This window comes from Thamnophis sirtalis, unplaced genomic scaffold (assembly GCF_051295495.1).
Source record: "Thamnophis sirtalis isolate CommonGarterSnake01/CBP01778 unplaced genomic scaffold, rThaSir2_p1.2 scaffold_15, whole genome shotgun sequence".
Lineage (NCBI taxonomy): Eukaryota > Metazoa > Chordata > Lepidosauria > Squamata > Natricidae > Thamnophis > Thamnophis sirtalis.
Genome location: NW_028261395.1, coordinates 4749999 through 4777070, shown reverse-complemented (window position 1 = coordinate 4777070; position 27072 = coordinate 4749999). Strand labels below are relative to the sequence as shown.

The window sequence follows — 27072 nt, the reverse complement described above, 5'->3', positions numbered from 1 at the left end:
AGCGTTTACAGCGTGCTTTTTTCTCCGTGCTGTTGTCGTGCTGTGATGACGTCAGCTACGCGGTTTCGTCGAGCGCCCTTTAGTCGAACGCGGTTTTGTGGTGGAACCCATCCATCCATAATCCTCAGTGTCTTCAAAATTACAGTCAGGATTTAAATGAATGCATGTATTTTGTCAACTGTATTGGTTTTTTAAGATTCATTTCTTCTGTTTCTCTTTTACCTCTGGGGGAAAAAAAGAGAAAGAAAATGTGGAGTTTTATTGTATTAGCATATCTAATGCGAGGATTGGCAGGCTATGAAGAATTTCTGGGACAAAAACTTGTTGTGAATCCTGAAGCTTATATGACCGTCGTAAGTCACACGATTTATATTTTATAAATAATGAAGTGGGAGGGGGGTCTGAACCATACTCCTAAGCGTGACCCCTTGTCCTTTCCCTTATGGCAAAATCAACACCATTCTTTTCCAACCTCCAAATATATTGATACCAATTTGATTGATTGTGTGCCATCAAATCAATGTTAATATTTAGCAGCCACATTTTCTCCACGATGATCTGTCCCTAACTGGTCCTTCAGGTTTTCCAAGGGTGCACTCATTACCATTGTAATTGAGTTTATCTGCCCTATTGTTGATCTTCTTCTTCTTCTTTCCTTTCCTTCCAGCTTTCCCAGTATTTGAGTCTTCTGAGATTTGAGAGAGATTTGAGAAGTTTATTTATATGCCGCCCTTTTCCCTGGGGGGACTCAGGGCGGCTTACAACTCAAAAAGGGGGGGGGAACAAACATTTAACACGTAGGACAATACGTCATTAAAAAACACAACATTCATACGGGTGGGTTACAGTCTTTAGCCCCAGGCCTGACGGGATAGCCAGATTTTGAGGGCTGTGCGGAAAGTCTGGAGGGTGGTGAGGGTACGAATCTCCACGGGGAGATCGTTCCATAGGGTCGGAGCTGCCACCAAGAAGGATCTCCTCCGCGTGGTTGCCAGTCGGCATTGACCGGCAGATGGAACTCGGAGGAGGCCTAATCTATGGGATCTAATTGGTCGCGTGGAGGTGATTGGCAGTAGGCGGTCTCTCAAGTACCCAGATCCACTACCATGAAGGGCTTTATGGGTGACAAGTAGCACCTTGAAGCGTACCCGGAGATCGACAGGTAGCCAGTGCAGCTCGCGGAGGATAGGTGTTACGTGGGTGAAGCGAGGTGCACCCACAATCGCTCGCGCGGCCGCATTCTGGACTAGCTGAAGTCTCCGAATACTCTTCAAGGGCAGCCCCATGTAGAGTACATTGCAGTACTCCAGCCTAGAGGTCACAAGGGCACGAGTGACTGTTGTGAGAGCCTCCCGGTTCAGGTGGAGATAGTTCTTCTCCAAAGAACTATCCTGTTTCCCCAAAAATAAGACTTCCCCAGATAATCCCCTGTCAGGCTTTTGAGCACATGCATTAAATAAGCCCTCCTCCAAAAAATCAACCCTCCTCAAAAATATTGCAACACAGCAGCAGCTATGAGATTACCATGATTGTCACCTCCTGCACCTCAAAAATAATAAAACCTCCCTGAAAATAAGGCCAAGTGCTTATTTTGGTTCACCGACAAAAGGGCGAACAACAAAACCGCGCCCGACTAAACCGCGTCGCTGATGTCATCAACAGGGAGACAACAGCGCGGAGACAGAAGGGTGCTGTAAAAGTAACCCTAAACCTAAACTTAACCCCTAACCCTAAACCTAACCCTAAACCTAATCCTAAACCTAACCCTAAACCTAACCCTTAACCTAACCCTAAACCTAACCCTAAACCTAACCCTAAACCTAACCCTTACCTTAAGTTGAATCGGCTTTCTTTCGAAGCACTATTGTAAAGTGCCCTTCTTTCTCCGCATTGGCTGTTGTCGCCGCATTGATGACGTCAGCGACGCAGGTTAGTCGGGTGTGGTTTTGATGTTCGCCCTTTTGTCGGGTCACGCTTATTTTGGGGGTCCAAAGAAAATAATATCTTGTCTTATTTTCGGGAAAACACGGTAAGACTTTGTGTAATGTTGATATCACACTGATCAGAATTCCTAGTTAACTAGTCCACTGCAATCAAGGTTACTGATAAAGGAAAAATTAAATCATCATTAAGACTACATCTACACACATATTTACATACTTATTGTTAAGGATCACTATCAGCATTCCTAATTTTAACAGAAGACAGCAGAGTTCCTTCCCGGGCAAATAGAAATCCAGGTCTGTTCTTAGTAGAGTCTGCCCTTTTCAATCTCTTTGTCATTGTATGTGGGGTGTGTGTGTGTGTGTGTGTGTGTGTGTGTGTGTGTGTGAGAGAGAGAGAGAGAGAGAGAGAAGGTGGTGGTGGGAGAGGGGGAAGAGAGGGAGAGAGATCTTATGTTGTACATAATCTACTAGCTGATGCTTGGTTTTAACTTTAGAAAAAAATATTCAATCTTATGTGAGAGTTTCAGTTTCAGTTTTCAGTTTTCACTTTATTTGTATGTCGCCCTTTTCCCTGAGGGGACTCAGGGCGGATCACAACTCGGGGGGGGGGGAGGACAAACAAATTACAACATGAAGACAATACATCATTTAAGAACACACCAGTCATACCATTCGAGTGGGGTTGGAGTCGTTAACCCCAGGCCAGCCGGGACAGCTAGATTTTAAGGGCGGCGCGGAAGGTCTGGAGGGTGGTGAGGGTCCGAATCTCCACGGGGAGTTCATTCCAGAGGGTCGGAGTAGCCACCGAGAAGGCTCTCCTCCAGGTAGTTGCCAGTCGACACTGGCTGGCTGATGGAATTCGGAGGAGGCCTAATCTATGCGATCTTATTGGTCTAGTGGAGGTAATTGGCAGTAGGCGGTCTCTCAAGTACCCAGATCCAATACCATGAAGGGCTTTGTAGGTGACAAGTAGCACCTTGAAGCACACCCGAAGATCAACAGGCAGCCAGTGCAGCTCACGGAGGATAGGTGTTACGTGGGTGAAACGAGGTGCACCCATGATCGCTCGCGCGGCCGCGTTCTGGACCAGCTGAAGTCGCCGAATACTCTTCAAGGGCAGCCCCATGTAGAGCATATTGCAGTACTCCAGCCTAGAGGTCACAAGGGCACGAGTGACTGTTGTGAGAGAGTTAATTGTTTTTTCTCTCAGGGTCAGATGATTTCCTACCAGGGGTACCCAAATGAAGAATATGAAGTCTTGACAGAGGATGGTTATTATCTAACAATAAACAGAATTCCCAGGGGAAGAAAAAACATTGCAGTCATAGGTATCCATTTTTTTAAAAATGTCAAAGTCAATGTTGGATATATTAAGCTGATATCATATGTTTAATAGCCATGCCAAGGCGGAAGGATGAATGTACGTTTTCAAGATTTAACATGCTAAACTGGAGTCTACTTCAAAAAACATCTGGATCCCAAAACATATTATTATATGCACCTCCTGGGTAATACTAGAAAATAAGATTCTCTTGCAATCTGTGTTCAGAGATTCATGCAGTTTGTTTATTTATTTATTTATTTATTTATTTATTTATTTATTTATTTATTTATTTATTTATTTATTTATTTATTTATCTTGTATGCCACCCACTCCCAGAGGACTCCGGGTGGCTCACAAAAGACAAGGGACAGACTGGGCCTCCTCCGAATCCCATCCGCCAGTCAATGTCGACTGGCGACTACACGGAGGAGAGCCTTTTCTGTTGCAGCTCCGACCCTGTGGAACGATCTCCCCGTCGAGATACGCACCCTCACCACCGCCCAGGCCTTCCGCGCAGCCCTCAAGACCTGGCTATCCCAACAGGCCTGGGGATAAGCCTCTAATTTGCCCCACCCGAGTGTTGAATGTTGAATGCAAGTTGTGTTTTTATTACTTTATTTTGTTCACATATTGTTTATTTTGAATTGCACCCCCTCCCTAATGATTGTAAGCCGCCCCGAGTCCCCTCAGGGAAAAGGGCGGCCTATAAATCCTAATAAAATACTAAAAAATAATACTAAAAATACAAGGGAAAGGGGGAAACAAGACAAAGACAACATATTAAAAACAAAACCAACATTCACAATTTCCGTGGAGGTAGATGCTTCTCAGCTCCCCCCCCCCCAGCCTGCTGGAACAGCCAGGACTTGGTGGCTTTGCGGAAGGCCGGGAGGGTAGTAAGGATCCGGATCTCAACAGGGAGCTTGTTCCAGAGGGCCGGAGCTACAACAGAGAAGGCTCTCCCCCGGGGAGTCGCCAGCCGACATTGGCTGGCAGATGGAATCCGGAGGAGACCCAACCTGTGCGATCTAATTGGTCTTAGAGAGGTAATCGGCAGGAGTTTGGATATTTGTCTGTATAATGTTGTCTAGAATACAATAATAGGTGACCGAAAAGGATGAAAGTTATTAATTATAAATACTACAATATTATGAATGTTTAGGAAGGTTGGTTTAAAACGTTTTGTTGTCATGGCTTAAAAATTCTACTCGGTAACGTTTTGCTTTTATTTTTAAACATAACCCACAAATCTTACAGATGGAAAGCCTGTTGCCTTTTTGCAACATGGCTTGTTGGGAGAAGGCAGGCACTGGGTGGAGAACATGGCCAACAACAGCCTTGGTTTTATACTTGCGGATGCAGGCTACGATGTTTGGCTGGGAAACAGCAGAGGAACAACCTTGTCTCAAAAGCACCAGACGCTCTCAGTGGATCAAGAGGAATTCTGGAATTTCAGGTAGTTTTGAGTCATAGCTTGAAATAGTATTCCCCTATTGAGCTATATTAACAACATGCTAGCATGTTAGTTAATAGCATGTCCTATTTCCCCCTGTGAGGTGCGTTGGGCCAGAGTTCACCAAACATTTCAGCTTTGTGGACTGGTGGTGGCAGTGCGGGGGGAGAGAATGGTTCTGTGTTCTCACGGCATGCAAGTGCATGTGCATGAGAAGCTCCGTTGACGTGAGCATCGGTTCCACCACAAAACCACGCTCGACTAAACCGCGTCCGACTAAACCGCATAGCTGACGTCATCAACAGGGCGACAACAGCGTGGAGACAGAAGCACGCTGTAAACCCTAAACCTAAAATTAACCCCTAAACCTAAACCTAACCCCCTAAACCTAACCCTAAACCTAACCCTAACCCTTAACCTAACCCTAAACCTAACCCTTAACCTAACCCTAAACCTAACTCTAACCCTAAACCTAAACCTAAACCTAAACCTAAACCTAAACCTAAACCTAAACCTTAACCTTAACCTAACCCTAACCCTAACCCTAACCCTAACCCTAACCCTAACCCTAACCCTAACCCTAACCCTAACCCTAACCCTAACCCTAACCCTAAACCTAACCCTAAACCTAATCCTAACCCTTAACCTAACCCTAAACCTAACCCTAAACATAGCAGTTAGACTTATATACCACTTCATAGGGCCTTCAGCCTTCTCTAAGCGGTTTACAGAGTCAGCATATCGCCCCCACAGTCTGGGTCCTCATTTCACCCACCTCGGAAGGATGGAAGGCTGAGTCAACCTTGAGCCGGTGAGATTTGAACCGCCGAGCTGCAGAACTAGCAGTCAGCTGAAGTGGCCTGCAGTACTGCACCCTAACCACTGTGCCACCTCGGCTCTTTGAGACCAGTTGAGGTCTTAAGGCAAAAAGGTTGTATGATTGTTTGAAGTAAGTGTGATCCTGTAACTCACTTACAGAGAGCATTTGTCGCGCTTGTTGATAACCTGAGAAAGAGTTGGGTTAGGTTTATGCTCCTTAATCTCTCAGTGGCTTTTGACACTTTCAGTCACTTTCCTGGACTGGCTTGGAGAGTTGGGGTAGAGAGCAGCTTTTACTGAAATGTTTGAAAATGCTGTACGTGAAATTTCTGTACTTATTTATTAACAATTCGTTTTTAATATTTCATTTCAGTTTCCATGAAATGGCCATGTATGATCTTCCAGCAACAATAAATTTTATTTTGAAGAAAACCAAACAGAAACAATTATACTACATTGGTCATTCTCAAGGCTGTACTATTGGTATGATAAAATGAAAAACCTTTTCTCTTTCTCTCTTTTATTTCCATTTTTCTCCTTTTCTCTTTCTCCCTCCCTCCTTCCCTCCCTCCCTCCCTCCCTCCCTCCCTCCCTCACTCACTCACTCATGGTGCTAATGTAAAAGTTCTTGCATATTATCACAAGCAGCAGAGGCTACATCTACAATCTTATCTGGTAACGTTTAAAAATAGCATGGGGAAAAAAATCCAGCCTCCCCCCTCCCTCCCCCCTCCCTCCCTCCCTCTCTCTCTCTGTCTCTCTCTCTCTCTCTCAGCTCCATTTTCACTGGCAGAGGGTTGCATGAGGCTCTGGTAGCTGAAAATGGAGTTCGGGAGCCCGTAATCGTTGGCAGAGCACTCAGACCACCACAGGTGTCCCCAACATGAGTGGGTTCACCCACAAAACCGCGCTCGACTAAACCGCGCCCGACTAAACCGCGTCGCTGACATCATCAACAGGGTGACAACAGCGCGGAGACAGAAGCACGCTGTAAACCCTAAACCTAAAATTAATCCCTAAACCTGAACCTAACCCCCCCCAAACCTAACCCTAAACCTAACCCTTAACCTAACCCTAACCCTAACCCTAACCCTAAACCTAACCCTAAACCTAACCCTAAACCTAACCCTAAACCTAACCCTAAACCTAACCCTAAACCTAACCCTAAACCTAACCCTAACCCTAAACCTAACCCTAAACCTAACCCTAAACCTAACTCTAAACCTAACCCTAAACCTAACCCTTAACCTATCCCTAAACCTAACCCTAACCCTTAACCTAACCCTAAAGCTAACCCTAAAGCTAACCCTAAACCTAACCCTTACCTTAAGTTGAATCGGCTTGCTTTCAAAGCGCTATTTAAAGCGCCCTTCTTTCTCTGCGCTGGCTGTTGTCGCCCTGTTGATGACATCAGCGACACGGTTTAATCGGGTGCGGTTTAGTCGAGCACGGTTTTGACAGGTCACGCATGAGTGACATTGAGCTGGCCATGCCCACCCCTGGCCACGCCCACCCCAGGCTCCAGAGGTCAAAACCTCATGGAAATCGAGTTTGACACCCCTGCTTCAAATTACTTTTTTTTCTTATTTTTTCTCTTAGGCTTCATAGCGTTTTCAGCCATGCCAGAGCTGTCTCAAAAAGTCAAAATGTTTTTTGCCTTAGCTCCTGTGGTCTATGTTAAGCATGTCCCGAATACTCTATTGAGATTTGGGTCCCAACTTCCTCAACACTCATTCGAGGTATTAATTCATTGATCTTTTTTTTTTTAAAGATGAATGGTTGATTTACTGATTTCTGGGAAAACTGTCACAAGAAATTTAAAATCAAACAGAATAGAATAGAATTCTTTATTGGCCAAGTGTGATTGGGCGTGACCCGTCAAAACCGCGGAGGACAAAATCGCGCTCGACGAAAGCGCGCATTTGATGTCATCACAGCGCGACGGAAAAAATTAAAAATTGAAATAAAAATAAAATTAAAGCAAGCCGATTCACATAAAGGTAAGGGTTAGGGTTAGGGTTAGGTTAAGGGTTAGGGTTAGGTTTAGAGCGTTAGGGTTACGTTTAGCGTTAGGTTAAGGGTTAGCGTTAGGTTTAGCGTTAGGTTAAGGGTTAGGTTTAGGGTTAGGTTAAGGGTTAGGTTTAGGGTTAGGTTTAGGGTTAGGTTTAGGGTTAGGTTTAGGGTTATGTTTAGGGTTATGTTTAGGGTTAGATTTAGGGTTAGGTTAAGGGTTAGGTTTAGGGTTAGGTTTAGGGTTAGGTTTAGGGTTAGGTTTAGGGTTAGGTTTAGGGTTAGGTTTAGGGTTAGGTTTAGGGTTACGTTTAGGGTTAGATTTAGGGTTAGGTTAAGGGTTAGGTTTAGGGTTAGGTTTAGGGTTAGGTTTGGGGGGGTTAGGGTAAGGTTTTCGCTTTATTTTTACAGTTTTCGATCACAGCGCGATGTTTTCGTCGCGCTGTGATGACGTCAAATGCGCGCTTTCGTCGAGCGCGATTTTGTCCTCCGCGGTTTTGTGGTGGAACCTGATTGGGCACACAAGGAATTTGTCTTTGGTGCCTATGCTCTCAGTGTACATAAAAAGACAAGATACATTTGTCAAGAATCATAAGGTACAACACTTAATGATAGTCACAAGGTACAGATAAGCAATCAGGAAACAATATCAATATAAATCATAAGGATGCAAGCAACAAGGTTACAGTCCTAAGTGGGAGGAGATGGGTGATAGGAACGATGAGAAGACTAATAGTAATAGTAATGCAGCCTTAGTGAATGGTTTGACAGTGGTCAGGGAATTATTTGTTTAGCAGAGTGATGGTGTTTGGGGGGAAAAAAACTGTTCTTGTGTCTAGTTGTCTTGGTGTGCAGTGCTGTATAGTGTCGTTTTGAGGGAAAGAAGGACGGAAAGGAGATCTTCCTTCTTCCAGATGTTTTCAACTTTTGAGTCTATGGTTGAGAAAAAGCTGGCCTCCATGCTTCACGAAGGGCCAAAATTCACGTCTGCTACTCCCAGTCCACTGCTACATTGACCTAGTTCTTATTTGCAATTACGTGTTGCAATAGCAGAATTGTTGCGATATACAATCAATGCAATTTTTGCGTAAGTCAAATGTTGCTGGCTCAAAACTCAGTAGGAGCCAGATGAGCTTAGCATGCCTTAAATATAATTATCATTATCATCATCATCATCATCATCATGATCGATAGTTAATCTATTTTTTTTATTTTTACAGAAAATATTTGGTGATAAAGAATTTATGGTTGACGGGAAGACTTTGAGAGACTTCATAAAGAAATTATGCACAATTGAATTTATGCATACATTATGTCCAAAGCTCATTTTTTTCCCGGACACTTACAATCCAACAAATCTAAACATGGTAACTAAGTCTTTCTTATAAAATATTTTATTGGTCTTGGTTCTCTAAATTTTACAAAGGTTTCATCATCAATGCTCTCAAAGGATGGAAGCATTAATTTGGGGAGGGGGACGATTTTTTTTTGACAATGGGAATATTGTAGGAAAAAGGCAACATATATAATCTCTGTAGGCCCCACAGAGGATGTGTATTCACATTAATCTGATGGCTCATAGATTTCATTCTATCAATAAACTGCCCTATAGAATATAAGAAAGGCTGCGCACCAAAGGACTGAGACCTTCGAACTCTGGTGCTGGAGAAGACTCCTGCGAGTCCCTTGGACTGCAAGGTGATCAAACTGGTCAGTCAACCCTGAAGCTCTTTAGAAGGCCAGATCCTGAAGATGAAACTCAAATACGTTGGCCATCTAATGAGAAGGAAGGACTCACAGGAGAAGAGCCTAATGTTGGGAAAGATTGAGGGCGAAAGAAAAAGAGGACAACAGAGAATGAGGTGGCTGGATGGAGTCACCGAAGCAGTTGGCGTGAACTTAAATGGACTCCAGAGGATGGCAGAGGACAGGAAGGTCTGGAGGAATATTGTCCATGGGGTTGTGATGGGTTGGACATGACTTCGCAACTAACAACAACAACAAACAACAACAACAACAACAACAACGAATATAACTCCCAAAGTAACTTTAGTATTTCAGTATTTTGGCTACAATGTGCAATTCGGGCATGATGACAAGAGAGATGGGAAGCTCAGAATAGGCCATTCTGAAACTTCTCAATCTGGCTCAGTCCTACATTTCTTAGGCTACTTAATTTCTACTTAAGGCTACTTAATTTCCAGTAGGACTAACTTACCCAGTTTTTGATATTACTAGAATAGGTGCTATTTTAACTAGTCCAGCTTTTGAACTGCTAGCTGAAATGGCTGAGAAGTGAGGTGTTTCAGTTAAAGACCACCACAGTTTATAACAGCCAGGATATAGGATTGTATTAGGTTCGAGGTTCATTTTATTTATATGCCCCCCTATTCCCAGCGGGACTCAGGGTGGTGCACAAACCCAAGGAGGGGAAGGGAAACACAAAAACTACAACAAAAAGTACAGGGCATTTAAAACAACCAACAGCCACACGATTCGAGAGGGGAAGGGAACTCATCGACCCCAGGCCTGCCGACACAGCCAGGTTTTAATGTCTTTTCGGAAGGCCTGGAGAGAGGTGAGGGTCCGAATCTCTGCGGGGAGATCGTTCAAAGGGCCGGAGCTGCCACAGAGAAGGCCCTCCCCCGGGTAGTGGCCAGATGACATTGGCTAGTAGACGGAACCCGGAGGAGGCCTAATCTGTGTGATCTAATGGGTCTTTGGGAGGTAATTGGCAGCATGCAGTCTCTCAAGTACCCAGGTCCAATACCATGAAGGGCTTTATAAGTTACGACTAGCACTTTGAAGCGTATCCGGAGACCGATCGGTAACCAGCGCAGCTCGCGGAGGATAGGTGTAACGTGGGTGTACCGAGGTGCACCCACAATCGCTCGCGCGGCTGCATTCTGGACAAGCTGGAGTCTCTGAATGCTCTTCAAGGGCTGCCCCATGTAGAGCGCATTGCACTAGTCCAGTCTTGAGGTCACGACTGGGTCAGTGATGGCGAAACTTTTCCGCATCGAGTGGCCAAACCAGAACGCACGTGCAAGCATGTGCGTCAGAGGTGGGTTGCCAATCCCAGCGCTACTGGTTTGTTCGTGCTTCCATGTACATGTGATGCTTCTGCGCATGTACGTACAGAAGCATCCGGGCGGGTGGATAGAGCCTCCGGCTGCCACCACTATCGCTTCATCTGAACCAGACCGAACCCGGAGCAACCCATTTTTGATGTGCGCGTGCATGCCAGAGCACCGGAAACCCCAAAACCAGCTGGCCAGTGCGCACATCCTTGTTTTTTTGGTCATTGGGGGGGGGGGAATTTTCAAGTCGTTTTGCAGGCTAAAAATGGCCCAAAAATGACTTGAAAAATGGGCTATTTTTAGGCTGTTTTCTGGTGCTGCGGCGCCCATGAAGAATCAGCTGGCTGGCGCACCAGAAACCAGAAGCCGATGCCTACAGAGAGGGCTCTATGTGCCACCTCTGGCACACGTGCCATGGGTTTGCCATCAGGTGCTCAAATCTTTGGAAAAATAATAGTGAGAGCCGAGGTGGTGCAGTGGTTAAATGCAGCACTGCTGGCTACTTCAGCTGGCTGCAGTTCTGCAGTTCGGCTGTTCAAATCTCACCGGCTCAAGGTTGACTCAGCCTTCCATCCTTCCGAGGTGGGTAAAATGAGGACCCGGATTGTTGTTGGGGGCAATATGCTGACTCTGTAAACCGCTTAGAGAGGGCTGAAAGCCCTATGAAGCGGTATATAAGTCTAACTGCTATTGCTATTGCTAATTGTTGTTCTGTTTCCCCCCCCCCTGATTTCACTGGACAAGGAATCATGGAGACATTATAGATCAACATTTAACAATTGAAATCCTTCCTCCCACACTGCCCTAGTTACATATTCTTGACAGTGATCTAACCTTATGAATAATAAAAATAAAATAGCAATACCTAATAATGAAGACCTTTCTGAAGGATAAGCCAGATAAGGATACTGTCCATTGGATTGGAAACATGACATTGGATTGCACTGTGCATTTTATCAATATTTCCCTAGTCTTGCATTCAGCCCAGGAAATGGTCATTTTATGAGGCAATTATGAAAGAATGTGACTAACAAAGCCTTTTAGCGGAGTTCGAAATGAAATCTTTCTGGTCAATGAAAACAGTAGCTAAAATTCTAGAAAGTTGCATTCTTTATTTATTCCTTTGCAACAACATTTAGATGGTTTCTGGCCCTTGGAAAGCCACAAATAATTTCAAAGCTGAAACACTTTCAGCCAGGATTTTAGCATTCCAGGTAAGGTGAATCCTAATCTAGAACCTTACCTAGATACACTTTCTTACTTTGGACACCAAAACTGATAGGCAACCAGGAAGGGTTTCATTGTTGATTGTAAGACCAAAGAGGACCTTTGACTGAGATTTATCCAGTTCTAAAGGGAGCTTCTGTGTTTCTGTGGCACAGTCACGTGATATCATTCTTACTAACAGGGTTCTCAGTACAAATTGCCATCATAACACGAGGATTACCTAAGACAATCCTATTTCAGGTGATGACCAAACCTATTATTCTCCTCTGCTAAAAGTAGGATGCTACATCTTCTTTCAAAAATGAGCAATGCAAGGAAATGTTGCTTTTCCCCAGTTGTCCGATTTCTTTTTTTTTAAAAAAATCTACTGTCTTTTTCAAATCTCTACAGAGCCGAATGGATGTATATGCAGCGCACTATCCAGATACAACATCAGTTAAGAACATCTTACACTGGAGACAGGTATAATGTCTTTAATAACTTTGGTTAAATTGTATGCCACTTTAACCATCAAGGTCTCCTGAGATGTGTCATTTTGCTCTAATGATGATAGCAATAATTTCCAGGATTCTCTAGGTTGAATTTATTATATTTCTATGCCGCCCTTTTCCCCAAAGGGGGACTCAGTTGCCTATCCCAACCTCTTATTTTCTGGATGTGCTAGCCTACAAATATTATTCAGAGATTTATGAGATTCATGGTCCAATGTCCCAGAAGAGCACACCAGACTTTGAAAGTTTATCATATTAAGGAATATTAGGTTTATAGGTTAGGTTTATTTCATTTATATGCCGCCCTATTCCCGGAGGGACTCAAGGCGGCTAACAAACCCAGGGGAGGGGGGGGGAATACAAACAAGGCAAAAACAGCAAACAGGATACAGAGAAAATTTAAAAACAATCAACAGTCACACAGTTCGAGCGGGGAAGGGAACTCATCAACCCCAGGCCTGCCGGAACAGCCAGGTTTTAACGGCTTTGCGGAAAGCCTGAAGGGAGGTGAGGGTCCGGATCTCTGCGGGGAGTTCGTTCCAAAGGGCCGGAGCAGCCACAGAGAAGGCCCTCCTCCGGGTGGTCGCCAATCGACATTGGCCGGCATATGGAATCTGGAGGAGGCCTAATCTGTGGGATCTGCTGGGTCTATGGGAGGTAATTGGCAGCAGGCGGTCTCTCAAGTACCCAGGTCCAATACCATGAAGGGCTTTATAAGTGACGACTAGCACCTTGAAGCGTATCCGGAGACCAATAGGCAGCCAGTGCAGCTCGCGGAGGATAGGTGTAACGTGGGTGTACCGAGGTGCACCCACTATCGCTTCCAGGATTCTCTAGGTAGCCTATCCTAACCTCTTATTTTCTGGATGTTGTAGTCTACAAATATTATTCAGAGATTTATGAGATTCATAGTCCAATGTCCCAGAAGAGCACACCAGACTTTGAACGTTTATCATATTAAGGAATATTAAGTCTGCATTGTTCACTTAAATGTTATATTTAAGAGCCGAGGTGGCGCAGTGGTTAAATGCAGCACTGCAGGCTACTTCAGCTGACTGCAGTTCTGCAGTTCGGCTGTTCAAATCTCACCGGCTCAGGGTTGACTCAGCCTTCCATCCTTCCGAGGTGGGTAAAATGAGGACCCGGATTGTTGTTGGGGGCAATATGCTGACTTTGTAAACCGCTTAGAGAGGGCTGAAGGCCCTATGAAGCGGTATATAAGTCTAACTGCTATTGCTATTGCTATATTTGCCCTACAAGGGTTCTATTGGAAGAAATATCCATCCGGTTCAGTTCCAAGCCAGGAGAAACACACTGGAAACATGGAGGCTTATTGGAAAGATGGTTTAATGATAAAGCAGAACCACATGTGACTCTGGGCAGCTGACCCCATGAAATTGAGAGTTGGGTTTTTTTTATATCTTCCCTTGAGCTGTGAACCTGAGCTTCCTGTTCCTGTGCAAGAGCATGTGTTCTATTGGCTGTTGTCAGACTCCCATGGGGCCATGTAGAGGTGATGTTTGTCTGAGCTACGTTTGGTTGACGTTTGCTGGGGATGGTGCAACTGAGATAGCGCAATGAAGGTGTTTGTGTTCTGAAAGGGTGTTAGGCAATTCCTATTGTGGCTGAGGGCTAATCCTACCTTTGTTCAAACCTTGCTGAAGACATGTTTTTGCCTATGAATAGAGCGACCTAGATACTTGGCTTATTTCAATAAACTGTTTATCTCTTAAGTGCTGACATCTGCTGAGGGCTATTAAGAAGAGTGGGAGCTGCTTTCTCCCTCTTAAAAACATGTTTCTCAATTTCTCATCCAGGGAAATATAATATTCTGCCCTTTTTAAAATATTTCTCCAAGTATTTTATTCTTCTAGGATAGGGGTAGGTGCTAACTTTCTACAGTTCTTCAACTTGAAGTATTTAAAATGTAGCTCTGTTTACCAAGGCCAAGCTGAAATCTTTTTTTCCTCCTCCCAAGTGCTCAACAGCTTCTCTAGATTTCAATAAACATTTTATTGAAACTTTATTGTTTTAGATGAAACACGTTTCCCTTTCCCTTTAAGGTTTCCCAATTCGCAAATGAGAAATAGCAGTTTTTTTGATCCCAGTCCCAATATTACAATATATATTCTATTTCTTCCTTTTACAGGTTTAGTTCTGGTTCTTTCGACTTGCTGTGATTATAATCACAGAAATGGGAATATAACAGGGGTGAAATGCTACCAGTTCTGACCAGTTCGCTAGAACCGACAGCAAAAAATGTTAAGGTTCGCCGAGGTGGTGCAGTGGTTAGGGTGCAGTACTGCAGGCCACTTCAGCTGACTGTTATCTGCAGTTCAGCGGTTCTAATCTCACCGGCTCAAGGTTGACTCAGCCTTCCATCCTTCCGAGGTGGGTGAAATGAGGACCCAGACTGTGGGGGCGATATGCTGACTCTGTAAACCGCTTAGAGAGGGCTGAAAGCCCTATGAAGCGGTATATAAGTCTAACTGCTAAGTCTAACTGCTAAACCAGTAGTAAAAAAAACAGCTTTAAAAAGTGGGGGGGAGAACACTCCGCTGTGCTTCTCGATCATTGGAACCTTCCCCCACCCACTTTTTAAATCATTTTTTTACTACCGATTCCAGTGAATAAGTAGCAATAGCAATTAGACTTATATACCGCTTCATAGGGCTTTCTCTAAGAGCCCTCATAGAGCCCTCTCTAAGTGGTTTACAGAGTCAGCATATTGCCCCACAGTCTGGGTCCTCATTTAACCCACTTTGAAGGATGGAAGGCTAAGTCAACCCTGAGCCGGTGAGATTTGAACAGCCGAACTGCAGCTAGCAGTCAGCTGAAGTGGCCTGCAGTACTGCACTCTAACCATTGCACCACCTCGGCTGTTAAACAGTAGTAAACAATGCTTTAAAAAATGATCCCAAAAAACTTCCAATGATTGAGCAGCACAGCTGATTGCCATGAAATCTCCCCTCCCACACTTTTTAAAGCATTTTTTTACTACCTATTTGCCGGAATCAGTAGTAAAAAAAATGCTTTAGAAAGTGGAAAAAGGTTGGCCATGCCCACATGGTCACATGACCCCCCCCCTCCCCACCAAGCCACACCCAAAGAACCGGTGGCAAAAAAAGAGAGATTTCATCACTGGGATATACTGTATATAGTATCTAATGCTTTCTCTGATGCCTTTGATAGATGGTGGCTACAGGATTGTTCCGCTGGTTTGATTATGGGGACAAAAATCAGGTGATATATAAACAGGTAAGAGGGAAAGTGTCTGTGTTCCAAATATCATCCAAAATTAAATCAGAGTCCAAGGCAGAACTTTCCTCAAACTTCCAATTTATTGAGAGAGACATGTTGGCACAACTGTGGAAAACCTGAATCTGAAAACTTCCTGGGGTTTCCACCCAGTTCAAAGTTCATGATCTTGCCCCACGCCCACAAGTCCATCACATGGTCCAATCTTCCATTGCCACGCTGGCATTATCCACCCATCCAGTTCCAGTCAGGTGCAGAGACAAAGAATGACCTTGGGCTTCTAGAAAGGAATGTTTTATTTTGACAACAACACATTCTACTCCTTACTATTCCTCCTCCCAATTACCCCACTAATGAAACAGCATAGTAAAATAATAGAAAGTATGGCAGGCCAAAGATCCTAAAAGGAATATGACTTCAGAAAGCTTTTGGAAAATAAATATGAAATAATGAGAATATTATGTCAAGAATCTGCATTATAATAAACCCCAACTATATTAATTAAAAACTCGTATACCAATACCATGGATATAGTTTTTAGTTTTGACATAGCTATACCCATTTTTTTTTAAAAAAAAGAAAGATTATTTGATCATGTAAAGGAACTTTTTTATATAAAGGTGCTTTGTTTAGGTAAAGATATTTTGATTGTGATTTTGATTTATGTTTTCATTCTTAGGAAATATTTCCACTGTGTCCATTCCTATTATTGCTATTCCTCTATTAAAAAGAATGCACACATACAGCTTTGAATGTATATAACCAGCTGTGATAGCAATAGCAACAGCAGTTAGACTTATATACCGCTTCATAAAGCTTTCAGCCCTCTCTAAGCGGTTTACAGAGTCAGCATATCTCCCCTACAGTCTGGGTCCTCATTTTACCCACCTCGGAAGGATGGAAGGCTGAGTCAACCTTGAGCCGGTGAGATTTGAACCGCCGAACTGCAGACTAGCAGTCAGCTGAAGTGGCCTGCAGTACTGCACTCTAACCACTGCGCTATGATAGTGATACTATCATAGTTTTTTAAAAGAAGGACATACTATGAAATCAGGGGTGAAATGCTATTAGTTCAGATCAGTTTGTCCGAACCAGTAGTAAAAACTGCTAACGGTTCAGGCGAACCGGTATTTCCAATGATCAGCTGGGGGACAATCAGCTGTGATGCACGGTTTATATGAGCTAGAATAGTTGGATTTCCTGCTTTCTAGGTAATCTAAATCGTGTGGCACAGCAGATTTCCTCCCTCACTGTTCTACCTATCTGCACGGATGCGCCCCAGGCGCACAAAGCATGCACTTGGTAGCAGACTCACCAAACCGTTAGCATATTTCAGAGGATTACACCGCTGTATGAATTCCTCCATTGGGCATGAAAGATAGCAATGACAAACAATGGAAATAGCAACGAAAGTGTAAAGGAAAACAATCTTTTCTGCCTCATCTTCTTTCTCTCTTCTCATCCCCATCCTACCATTTAAATGACGATTAACATCCGATCCATATGAAAAATGTAACTCATTCCAGAAGCCTGCGATTGCGACTCAGTTTCCACACTGTATTACAATTATCAATATTGGGATTCCCTTGTTTTCCTTTCTAGAGCGTTCCTCCTTCATATCAAATAGAAGGCATGTCGGTGCCGACGGCGGTGTGGTCTGGGGGACAAGACACACTTGCAGACTCAAAAGATGTAGAGCTCTTACTCCCTGGTATTGTTAACCTGGTTTCCCATCGCTCGTGGTCAGACTGGAGTCATTGGGATTTCGTCTGGGGACTCAATGCTCCCCAACGCATGTTCTTCGAAATAATTCAAGTGATGGAGAGGTCTGGGTAAACCGGTTCACCGACAAAAGGGCGAACGACAAAACCACGTCCGACTAAACCGCGTCGCTGACGTCATCAACAGGGCGACAACAGCGCGAAAGAAGCACGCTGTAAACCTTAAACCTAAACTTAACCCGTAACCCTAAACCTAACCCTAAACCTAACCCTAACCCTAAACCTAAACCTAATCCTAATCCTAACCCTAACCCTAACCCTAAACCTAACCCTTAACCTAATCCTAAACCTAACCCTAAACCTAACCCTAAACCTAACCCTTAACCTAACCCTAACCCTAACCCTAACCCTAACCCTAACCCTAACCCTAACCCTAACCCTAACCCTAACCCTAAACCTAAACCTAAACCTAAACCTAAACCTAACCCTTAACCTAACCCTAAACCTAAACCTTAACCTAACCCTAACCCTAACCCTAACCCTTAACCTAACCCTAAAGCTAACCCTAAACCTAACCCTAAACCTAACCCTAACCCTAAACCTAAACCTAAACCTAAACCTAAACCTAAACCTAACCCTTAACCTAACCCTAAACCTAAACCTTAACCTAACCCTAAACCTAACCCTAACCCTTAACCTAACCCTAAAGCTAACCCTAAACCTAACCCTAACCCTAACCCTTACCTTAAGTTAAATCGGCTTTCTTTCGACATGCTATTTAAAGCGCCCTTCTTTCTCCGCGCTGGCTGTTGTCGCCGCGTTGATGACGTCAGCGACGCGGTTTAGTCGGGCACGCTTTTGTCGTTCGCCCTTTTGTCGGATCACGGTGTAAACCAGTAGTTTGCTCTATATTTGCATCTGCCTCTGCAATACAGATTTGGATGATTAAAAAATGTTGCATTCTCTGTCACAGCAATTGCCTTTTTTCCTCATCCCCCTTCCCCAGATTTATTCAACCATGAACATCATCCTCTTTTAATGGCCGCATAATCCGTTGTGGGCTGGAGTCTGGGTAACTGAATGGAGCTAAGTGTTTACTGGCCAGATGCCCTTCCTGTCACCAATGCAGAGTTTTGTTCAGCAGATATATTCTCATTTTTCCCAGAGAGAAAAAATGTTTGCCTCTTCCAAGGATCGAACTCACCGCTTCCTGATTTTGAGATGAGAGTTTCACCTCTAGGCCACCGCACCATTCATTCATCATGAATATTGTTATCTCTCCCATTGGGAGAGTGAGTGCATTCAGAGAAGCATTGTGAGAGTTGTGTTGGAGAACACACAAACCAGCATACAGAGACACTGCAGTTTAAATAGGCTTTTACTTTCGTGGAAATAGAGGTATCAGAGTCCATCAAACAGTCCAAGTCATACACGGCTAAGACAGTCAGTCATCAATATCTTTCAGTTAAGGGATAATCCAAATAACATAGTCCATAATCATACAAATAGTCCGGTACTCAAAGTTTGATAGCAAAACTTACAATAGCTCACGGCACTTTCTAACAGCCAGCTTCCAAAACACTCAGATGGGATCATCCCAGCATCTAACAGAGAGCTAACAGTCATTCTGGCTCCCTCTTATGGCCAATTGAGGAAAACAGCAACCAATCACATTTTACAATATGATTTAAAGAAGCAGGTATAGCATTGTTACATGATTTATATCTTGCCAACCAAACCATTAGATTATATTCCTAACATTCTCCTCTTTGGGTAGGATAATATATAAATCTTACAATCTTAATCTGTATTCCTCGCAACAACGTTTATGCTTTATATTACCTTGGGCATTAGTAAAATGACTTGCGATTTTATCTTCAGGCATACAGTATTCTAATGTAATCAGTTTACTACTAATACTTTGTCTTACATTTAAATATCTCAAGTCAGTGTGTTCTGACCTAGTTTTTGCAACAAGATTAGATGCCATCTGAATTGCTGCTTGATTGTCTTCGTAAAAAACAATAGGTTCTTGTACATTAATTACCATATCCAGTAGGAGTTGTTTGTAACAAACTACATCTGCACATACTAATGACAAACATGAGAATTCAACCTCCATAGTCGATAGACTAATAGACTGCCATCCAATTAGTGCTTTCCCCAGGAATACAACAAACCCTGATGTTGATTTCCATGTAGACACATCTGTTGCAAAACTTGCATCAGCATATGCAGTTAAGCTCAGATCGTTCTTAGGTTCTAAATACAACGCAAAATGCATCGTTTGCTTAAGATATCTTAATATCCTCTTAGCAGCTTGTTAGTGCCTTTCAGTAGGTTCAGCATTAAACCTGGCTAATTGATTTACACTATATAACTATGTCAGGCCTTGACCAATTACTCAGATACGATAAGCTACCAATCAATGAATGATAAATACCTTTATCAAACACAGGGCTTTTTACACCATCATGGCTAAATTCCTGACCCTTGGAGTTTTAGCTGGTTTGCACAGTTCCATCCTAAATGTCCTGAGTAGCTGCTTAATCTTCTCGGTTTGTGAGATTTTGTATCCTCCCCTAGTTTTATCTATCTTTAACCCAAGATATTGCCTAATCTCACCAAGATGTTTTATACTGAACTGCGTCCTTAACAATGTTATAATCCTCATAGCTTCTTGCTCAGTTTTAGGGATTAACGCTGTGTCGTCAGTGAACAATGGCAACAATGAAATCACACCATTACTTTCTTTCTTAAACAAACATGGATCAGCCCTGCCAGCTTTAAAACTATCTTAGTTAACTCTTCAACTATACATTGATTCCATTCATATCCTGATTGCTTCAAGCCATAAAGACTCTTTTTCAACCTCCGGCAATCAGTTTTACTTTCCATTTTATATCCTGCAGGCTTCTGTAAATACATAGTATGTTGCAACGGTGCATGAGGATATGCTGTCTCTACATCTAAATGATTAACTATACATTCATTCTTAGCTGCCCACACTAATGCTGCACATAATGTTGTAAGATTAAACTAGGCGCAAAGATCTCATCATAGTCACTGGCTGACTGAGCAAACCCTTGTGCAGCTAACCTGGCTTTATGGGTTACAGTCCCATCTACACTATTTTAAAGTTTGAAAATCCATTTACAACCAATGGCATGTTTACCTGGTGGTAACTTTACATTTTCATACCCTTCTAGCTTATGCAATGAGTTTAATTCCTTTTCCATTGCATCTTTCCAAGCTTTCTGTTCCTCAGTTGTATATAGAGTTTATTCTTGGTAATTTGCAGGAACCTTATTTGCCTGACATGCTATGGACGCTTGATACCTGTCAGGTGGTCTCATTATACTGGTTTGTTCCATCCAATCGGGTTATCATCGATAAGCTTGTTGATGGGTCACTCGCCATCTTCTCCAGGATAGTGCAATCACTAAATAAACAGCTATCTGTATGCGGTATTGCATATCAACACGAACTCCCCTTTAGCTACATCTGGTACACTCTGGGCCTATAACCAGTGTTGGGTAAGCTCCCCGTTGGGAGAGTGAATGCGTTCAGACAAGTGTTGTGAGAGTTGTGTTGGAGAACACACAAACCAGCATACAGAGACACTGCAGTTTAAATAGGCTTTTACTTTCATGGAAATAGAGGTATCAGAGTCCATCAAACAGTCCAAATTATACACGGATAAGACAGTCAGTCATCAATATCTTTCAGTTAAGGGATAATCTAAATAACATAGTCCATAATCATACAAACAGTCCAGTACTCAAAGTTTGATAGCAGTAGCTAAACTTACAATAGCTCACGGCACTTTCTAACAGCCAGCTTCCAAAAACACTCAGATCAGATCAGCCCAGCATCTAACGAACAGAGAACTAACAGTCATTCTGGCTCCCTCTTCTGGCCGATTGAGGAAAAGAGCAACCAATCACATTTTACAGTATGATTTAAAGAAACAGGTATAGCATTGTTACATGATTTATATATTGCCAACCCAACTGTTAGATTATATTCCTAACAAATATGACTGGGATTAAAATAATTTTGCACACTGGGTATGTATTTCCTTTGGTCAGAATGTTTTTTTTACTTCTGGATAGGTGAAGTTTCTTGTTTGTATTCCCATCTCTATTTTATCAGTACAGGTAGTCCTTGACTTATGATCACAATTGAGCCCTAGATTTTTGTTGCTGAACAAAACAGCTGCTAAATTAGTTTTTTCTCCATTTTACGATCTTACTTGCCACATTTGTTAAGTGAATAACTGCAGTTGTTAAGTTGGTAACATGCTTCTTAAGTGAATCTGGCTTCCCCGTTAACGTTGATGGTCATAAGGTCACAAAAGATGATCACTTGACCCAGGGATGCTGCAACTGTCACAACCAGAAACCAATTGCCAAACATCTGAATTTTGATCATGTGACCATGGCAGGGGTGGGTTTCAACCGGTTCGCGGCAGTCCCCACGAACCGATTGGTCGGCGAACCCAGAAGTAAGTAACTTCCGGGAACGGCGAAGGGCCCACCCGCCCGCCCGCGTTCCTTACCCGGTTTTGACGAGTTCTGCGCTTCCACGCATGCGCAGGACACATACAGCGCCTGCGCGATCCTCCAGGAGCAGCTGGAGCATCGCACAGACACTAGTATGCATGCGTGCGCTGCACGTGTGCATGAGGACTCCGCCGGCCCTGTTCCAACCGAACCGGTTGGAACGGGGCGAGAAACCCACCCCTGGACCATGGGGATGTTGATGTTTAATGTTTGTTTGATGTTTAATGAATTTATAGACTGCGGGACTCCGGGCGGCTTTACAACAATACATTTTAAAAAAATAGAAAAGTTAAAAACACAGAAACATAGATTAAAAAAGACCACAACATACATCCAGTCAATCGGGGCTGGAACTCAGTCATGAGGTCAACACGCCCGGAGCCTGCCAGAATAGCCAGGTCTTAATAGCCTTTCGGAAGGCCATGAGAGTGGGTAGGGTCTGGATCTCTGGGGGCAGTTTATTCCAGAGGGTCGGAGTGGCTACAGAGAAGGCCCTCCCCCAGGTGGTTGTCAGCCGACATTGTCTGGCTGACGGCACCCGGAGAAGGCCCTCCCTGTGCGATCTTATCGGTCGTTGGGAGGTATGTGGCAGAAGACAGCCTCGCAGATATCCGGGTCCTAAGCCATGTAGGGCTTTAAAGGTAATGACCAGCACCTTGAATTGAGCCCGGAGACCAATCAGAAGCCAGTGCAGCTCGCGGAGGATAGGTGTAATGTGGGTGTACACACAGGTGTGTGATGTGGATGCTGCAACAATCATGGGGAAAACAGCCATAAGTTACTTTTTCAGTGCCATTGTCATTTTGGTCCCTAAATAAGTGATTGTAAGTCAAGGGCTACCTGTATTTTTAACTACACACCACCTAGAATTGTTTTAGAGTGGACAACCTGATTACATTTAATTAATTAATTCAAATATATTACTCCAGAGATTCCATCAAGACGCATTGTTCTGCAAAGAGAGTAAAGCACGCTGTCAGCGGTTCAAGTAATGCGCCCATTGAAAGCATAACTTCAAGGCAGGGGAGACTCCTCAAAGGACATGTTTATTGGATACATCATTTCGGCACAGGTGGTGAAAAACCACTCTGACAGTTCCCGCTGTTTTCACCTAATTAAAAGAGTAAAACTCCCCCCTCACAGGTGTCACCAGTTTGCATTGTCCATTGAAGATGGAAGGCAGGTTCCGCTTCTCTTTCAAAAGCCACCTGTTTCAATGACCTTGGTTCCCACAGGAAAAACATTTTGTTTTGACTATAACTGGGCTCTCTACTTTCCCCTCTCCCTTCCCACCTCTCAGGCTTCGTGGCAATTATGAGGCAGCACAAGATGGCTTCAGCCTGGTTCGCTTCAGAGTTGACACAAGCATTTGTCTTCCTTCCAGCATTCGATAAAGAAATGGTTGTTTGTGAGTGGCAAACATTGCTGGGATAAACAAAAGCAGTATGAGTTTTCAGAACCAGAGGTACAATAGCAATAGCAGTTAGACTTATATACAGCTTCATAGGGCTTTCAGCCCTTTCTAAGCGGTTTACAGAGTCAGCATATCACCCCCAACAACAATCCGGGTCCTCATTTTACCCACCTCGGAAGGATGGAAGGCTGAGTCAACCCTGAGCCAGTGAGATTTGAACTGCCGAACTACAGCTAACAGTCAGCTGAAGTGGCCTGCAGTACTGCACCCTAACCACTGCGCCATCTCGGCTCATCAAGCACTTATTGTGATGGTAAACAACAATTAGGGAATTCAACAAACAGAAAGGTAGAAATACAAGGATACCTGTAATGATTTAAAACAGGAGTCCCTAACCCCTGGGTTAGAGTCCCCTACAGGGCCTTGAGCTGTTCAGAACCGGGCTGCAGAAGCATCAGGAGAGCACAAATGCACGCTTCCCCCCCCCATTGTGCGAGCAGTGGGAAAGCACATATGTACATGCTTTATTTGTGTCTGCAAAGCTGGAAAGGTTCAAAATATTATTAAAATATTTAATAATATTTCAAATATTAGGCAAGTTATTTTTTTTAAAAAACATCTAGTGCTATTATTAAACAATAGGAAGCAGGGTTACACACAAAAGCAAATGCCTTCGTTGTTAGTCAAATCTATTTCTAGCATAATGCCACGAGTTTTTGTCATGTAGAAAGTGGGACTCCTATATTTCCTCTTCCTGTTTTTAAAATTGTTCCATTAGATCTTCAGACTTTGTCAAATTCCATATTCTCATACTTCCTCTCTTATCACCCAAATAATGATTGGAAAATAACCTTTTCTTCAAGGGGTAATTGTTCTGTTATAATGTGTTAATTGTAAAGTGTGTTCTGAGACAAAGAATCCATGACATTAAATTGAGCCCATCTTATCACAATCTTCTGGTAGGATTCAATCATCACTTTAAAGTCACGGTTCTGAAGACTGGTTGCCTAGTATTATTTTGTATAGTGTGTACCAGGGGTTAGCAACCCGCGGCTCTGGAGCTGCATGTGGCTCTTTCATCCCTCTGCTGTGGCTCCCTGTCACCCGTCGGCTCCACAATTGATAGGGCTTTCAGTTAGGACAGGTAGAGGAAAAAGGACGCCATGCTAGGAGGAGACTCTATGGTGGAGGAACCGGACTTGAGGTTGGAGAGGAAAAAGAATGCCATGCTATGAGAAGATTCTATGGTGGAGGAACTGGTCTTCCAGTTGGCAGAGGAAAAAGGATGCTGTGCTAGGAGGAGACTCTATGGTGGGGGAGCCAGACCTCCAGTTGACTCCATAATTGAACATGGGGCGTTCTGGTTAGGACCTTTGTGGCTCTTTGAGTGTTTAAGGTTGTCGCCCCCTGGTGTACACAAATATATACACTATAAAAAAAATCATTATTGAAATTAAATAATTATCTTCCTACATGATATTGTCATGGTGCTTTTATTGCTATTTTATCCATAGCTATAGTTTGAAAAGGTAAACTGCAGTTGTTGAAAGGTTTCATTAACATATTTGAATGATTTTGTTATTTCTTGAGGTGTGGGGATCAGATACATACAAATCTTAAATATATAAGATCATTTCGAAGACAGCTTATAAAGTGGTAATTGTTATGCCGCTAATTAACAAATTCCATTTTGTGCTGGAGGGTTCAACCTATAGATTGCTGAAGTTTGAAACGTGAAGAAGCATTACTGTATATTTTTGCTTTATTTATAAAAGCAAACATCAGAAGTTATAATCACGGGTGAGTTCCGGCAGGCACTACTACTGGTTTACTCATGTGCCCGCTGTGCATGTGTGCTTGATGCACGCTGCCCGCACATGCGCAGTGCAATTAAAATTGTTCTGCGCATGCACAGAACTGAGAAACAAGGGAACCAGTTTGGGGGCGTGGCAGGCCTGGGTTGCTGCCAGTTCCAGCGACCCAGGCCACCAAACCACTACCAGTTCAGCCAAACCGGTCCGAACCGGTAGGAACCCACCAGTGGTTATATAATACATCTGAGTAAGCCAGAAAAAGATTGGCAGAGAGGAATTGTTTGGTTAATTTTTTTTTAAGGAAAGATGTCCTTGAGTTGATGCTTTAAAATGTGTTTGAGTTCATTTCTTGGTTTGGCTGTAGGGAAAGACCATTCACATATTCCAAAATGTTTTTTCAGTCCCTGTTAATTATCATTCATTATTTAGATATATTTCTTGCTTTAAGCTAAGGGGGTAATTGTTTCTGTACTGGCATTCAGTTCTGTTGGAGCTATTTTTTTAGGTTCTGAGAGATAGTATGTGCATAAAGGGAGTGGAGTAGAAAAATATGTCTGTAGGTATTTTTTAAAAAAATATATTCTATTGCATTTTAGCAGTTAAACTTATATACCGCTTCATAGGGCTTTCAGCCCTCTCTAAGCGGTTTACAGAGTTAGCATATTGCCCCCAACAACAATCCGGGTCCTCATTTCACCCACCTCGGAAGGATGGAAGGCTGAGTCAACCCTGAGCCGGTGAGATTTGAACCGCTGAACTGCTGAACTAGCAGTCAGCTGAAGTGGCCTGCAGTACTGCACTCTACCCACTGCGCCACCTCGGCTCTTTATCAAGTATGTTTAGAAATATGATTTACATTTTTAGTGGGAAATGTGTGTTTCATCTTACTTATGCTGAAAAGTCTATGTATGCCTGCTGCTACATTAACAACAGTGGAAGAATTCATATTTTAATAGAAGAACCCCAGAACTGCAATTTTAGATTATAACCATAACATGCAGAAATAATGACCTCATCAAGTGCACTTAAGCTTCCTTAAGTTGGGAAATAATTTTAAAATCCTCAAGTATAAGACAAAAAAAACAACATCCACATTCTCACATTTCAGTTCAAGTGGCTAACAGTCATGCTGTTTTCTTAGGAAAAGGAATTTATGCAATTCGTAACATTTTGTTTGCACTTACATAACCATTGCCCCAATGTTCTGTGCTATGTTTAGCAAATGATAAGGCCACAGTGATTTGACAGTATCACTTCCTCCGGTGGACACTTTGATAGGGGTCAGCCCTGCATGTGTAATATCACCAGAAAAAAAAAAAAGCAACGTTCTCCAAATGTCCCACAAGATGCAGAATAACTCGAATGCTTTGAAGCCTTCCCCTTCTCTAAATTAATTGTCCCCTCAACCTGAAAGCTTTACCAGTGGCGGGATTCACTTACCTTCGCTACCATTTGGCAAATGTGAGCAGCTTCTTGGATGAGAAGCAAAACGTCTTCGAAGAAAAAACAGAAAATCCAGTTGCCTCTTGAAAAATCCCCTTGGGGATTACCAATAGATAGCAACTTTTACAACTTATTACATAAATTATAAATGCAGACAGAGAATAATAAAGACTACCAAAAGGGCCAAGATGTATGACACTGGTCACACGGCTGATCGGTTTTCCTGTCAGACCTGTAGCAAAGTGATATGAAATTAGGGGAGCCCTTAGTGTCTCCCTGGTGATGGTCAGATCATGTGTGGTGTGTTAGAGGGTTCAGTGTTCTGTTGTGACGCAGCAGAAGTTTGCTGTGAGTTGAGTCAGGATGCAGGAATAACAATGCAGCTGGGGCTCGTTAGTGTCGTCTTCTGGAGATAAAAGGACTGATGGTGCCACGCCCTGGTTGCAGAAGTCAGCGTTCATTCGTTCGTTCGTGGTTCGTCGTTCATCGGTCGTGGTTTGTTCGTGA

At 43.2% G+C, this 27072-nt stretch overlaps 1 protein-coding gene across 1 annotated transcript; it reads left to right on the top strand.

The window, feature by feature from the left end:
* The first annotated feature begins 248 nt into the window (after window positions 1-248).
* LOC148042442 (lysosomal acid lipase/cholesteryl ester hydrolase-like) lies at window positions 249-17444 on the top strand. Its single transcript, XM_087702391.1, has 9 exons — window positions 249-353; window positions 3157-3274; window positions 4528-4726; window positions 5916-6025; window positions 7142-7281; window positions 8773-8919; window positions 12250-12321; window positions 15543-15608; window positions 17211-17444. Exons 1-9 carry the CDS (start codon window positions 249-251, stop codon window positions 17442-17444), a joined length of 1191 nt encoding a protein of 396 aa, XP_087558517.1.
* The last annotated feature ends 9628 nt before the right edge of the window (window positions 17445-27072 follow it).

What these genes read in the sequence shown, in the direction of transcription:
- LOC148042442 (XM_087702391.1), top strand. Translation starts at nt 249, where the DNA reads ATGTGGAGTTTTATTGTATTAGCATATCTAATGCGAGGATTGGCAGGC. An exon ending in TTCCTCAACACTCATTCGAG is followed by an intron (nt 7,282 to 8,772) that starts GTATTAATTCAT and finishes TTATTTTTACAG; the next exon opens with AAAATATTTGGTGATAAAGA. An exon ending in ATCAGGTGATATATAAACAG is followed by an intron (nt 15,609 to 17,210) that starts GTAAGAGGGAAA and finishes TTTCCTTTCTAG; the next exon opens with AGCGTTCCTCCTTCATATCA.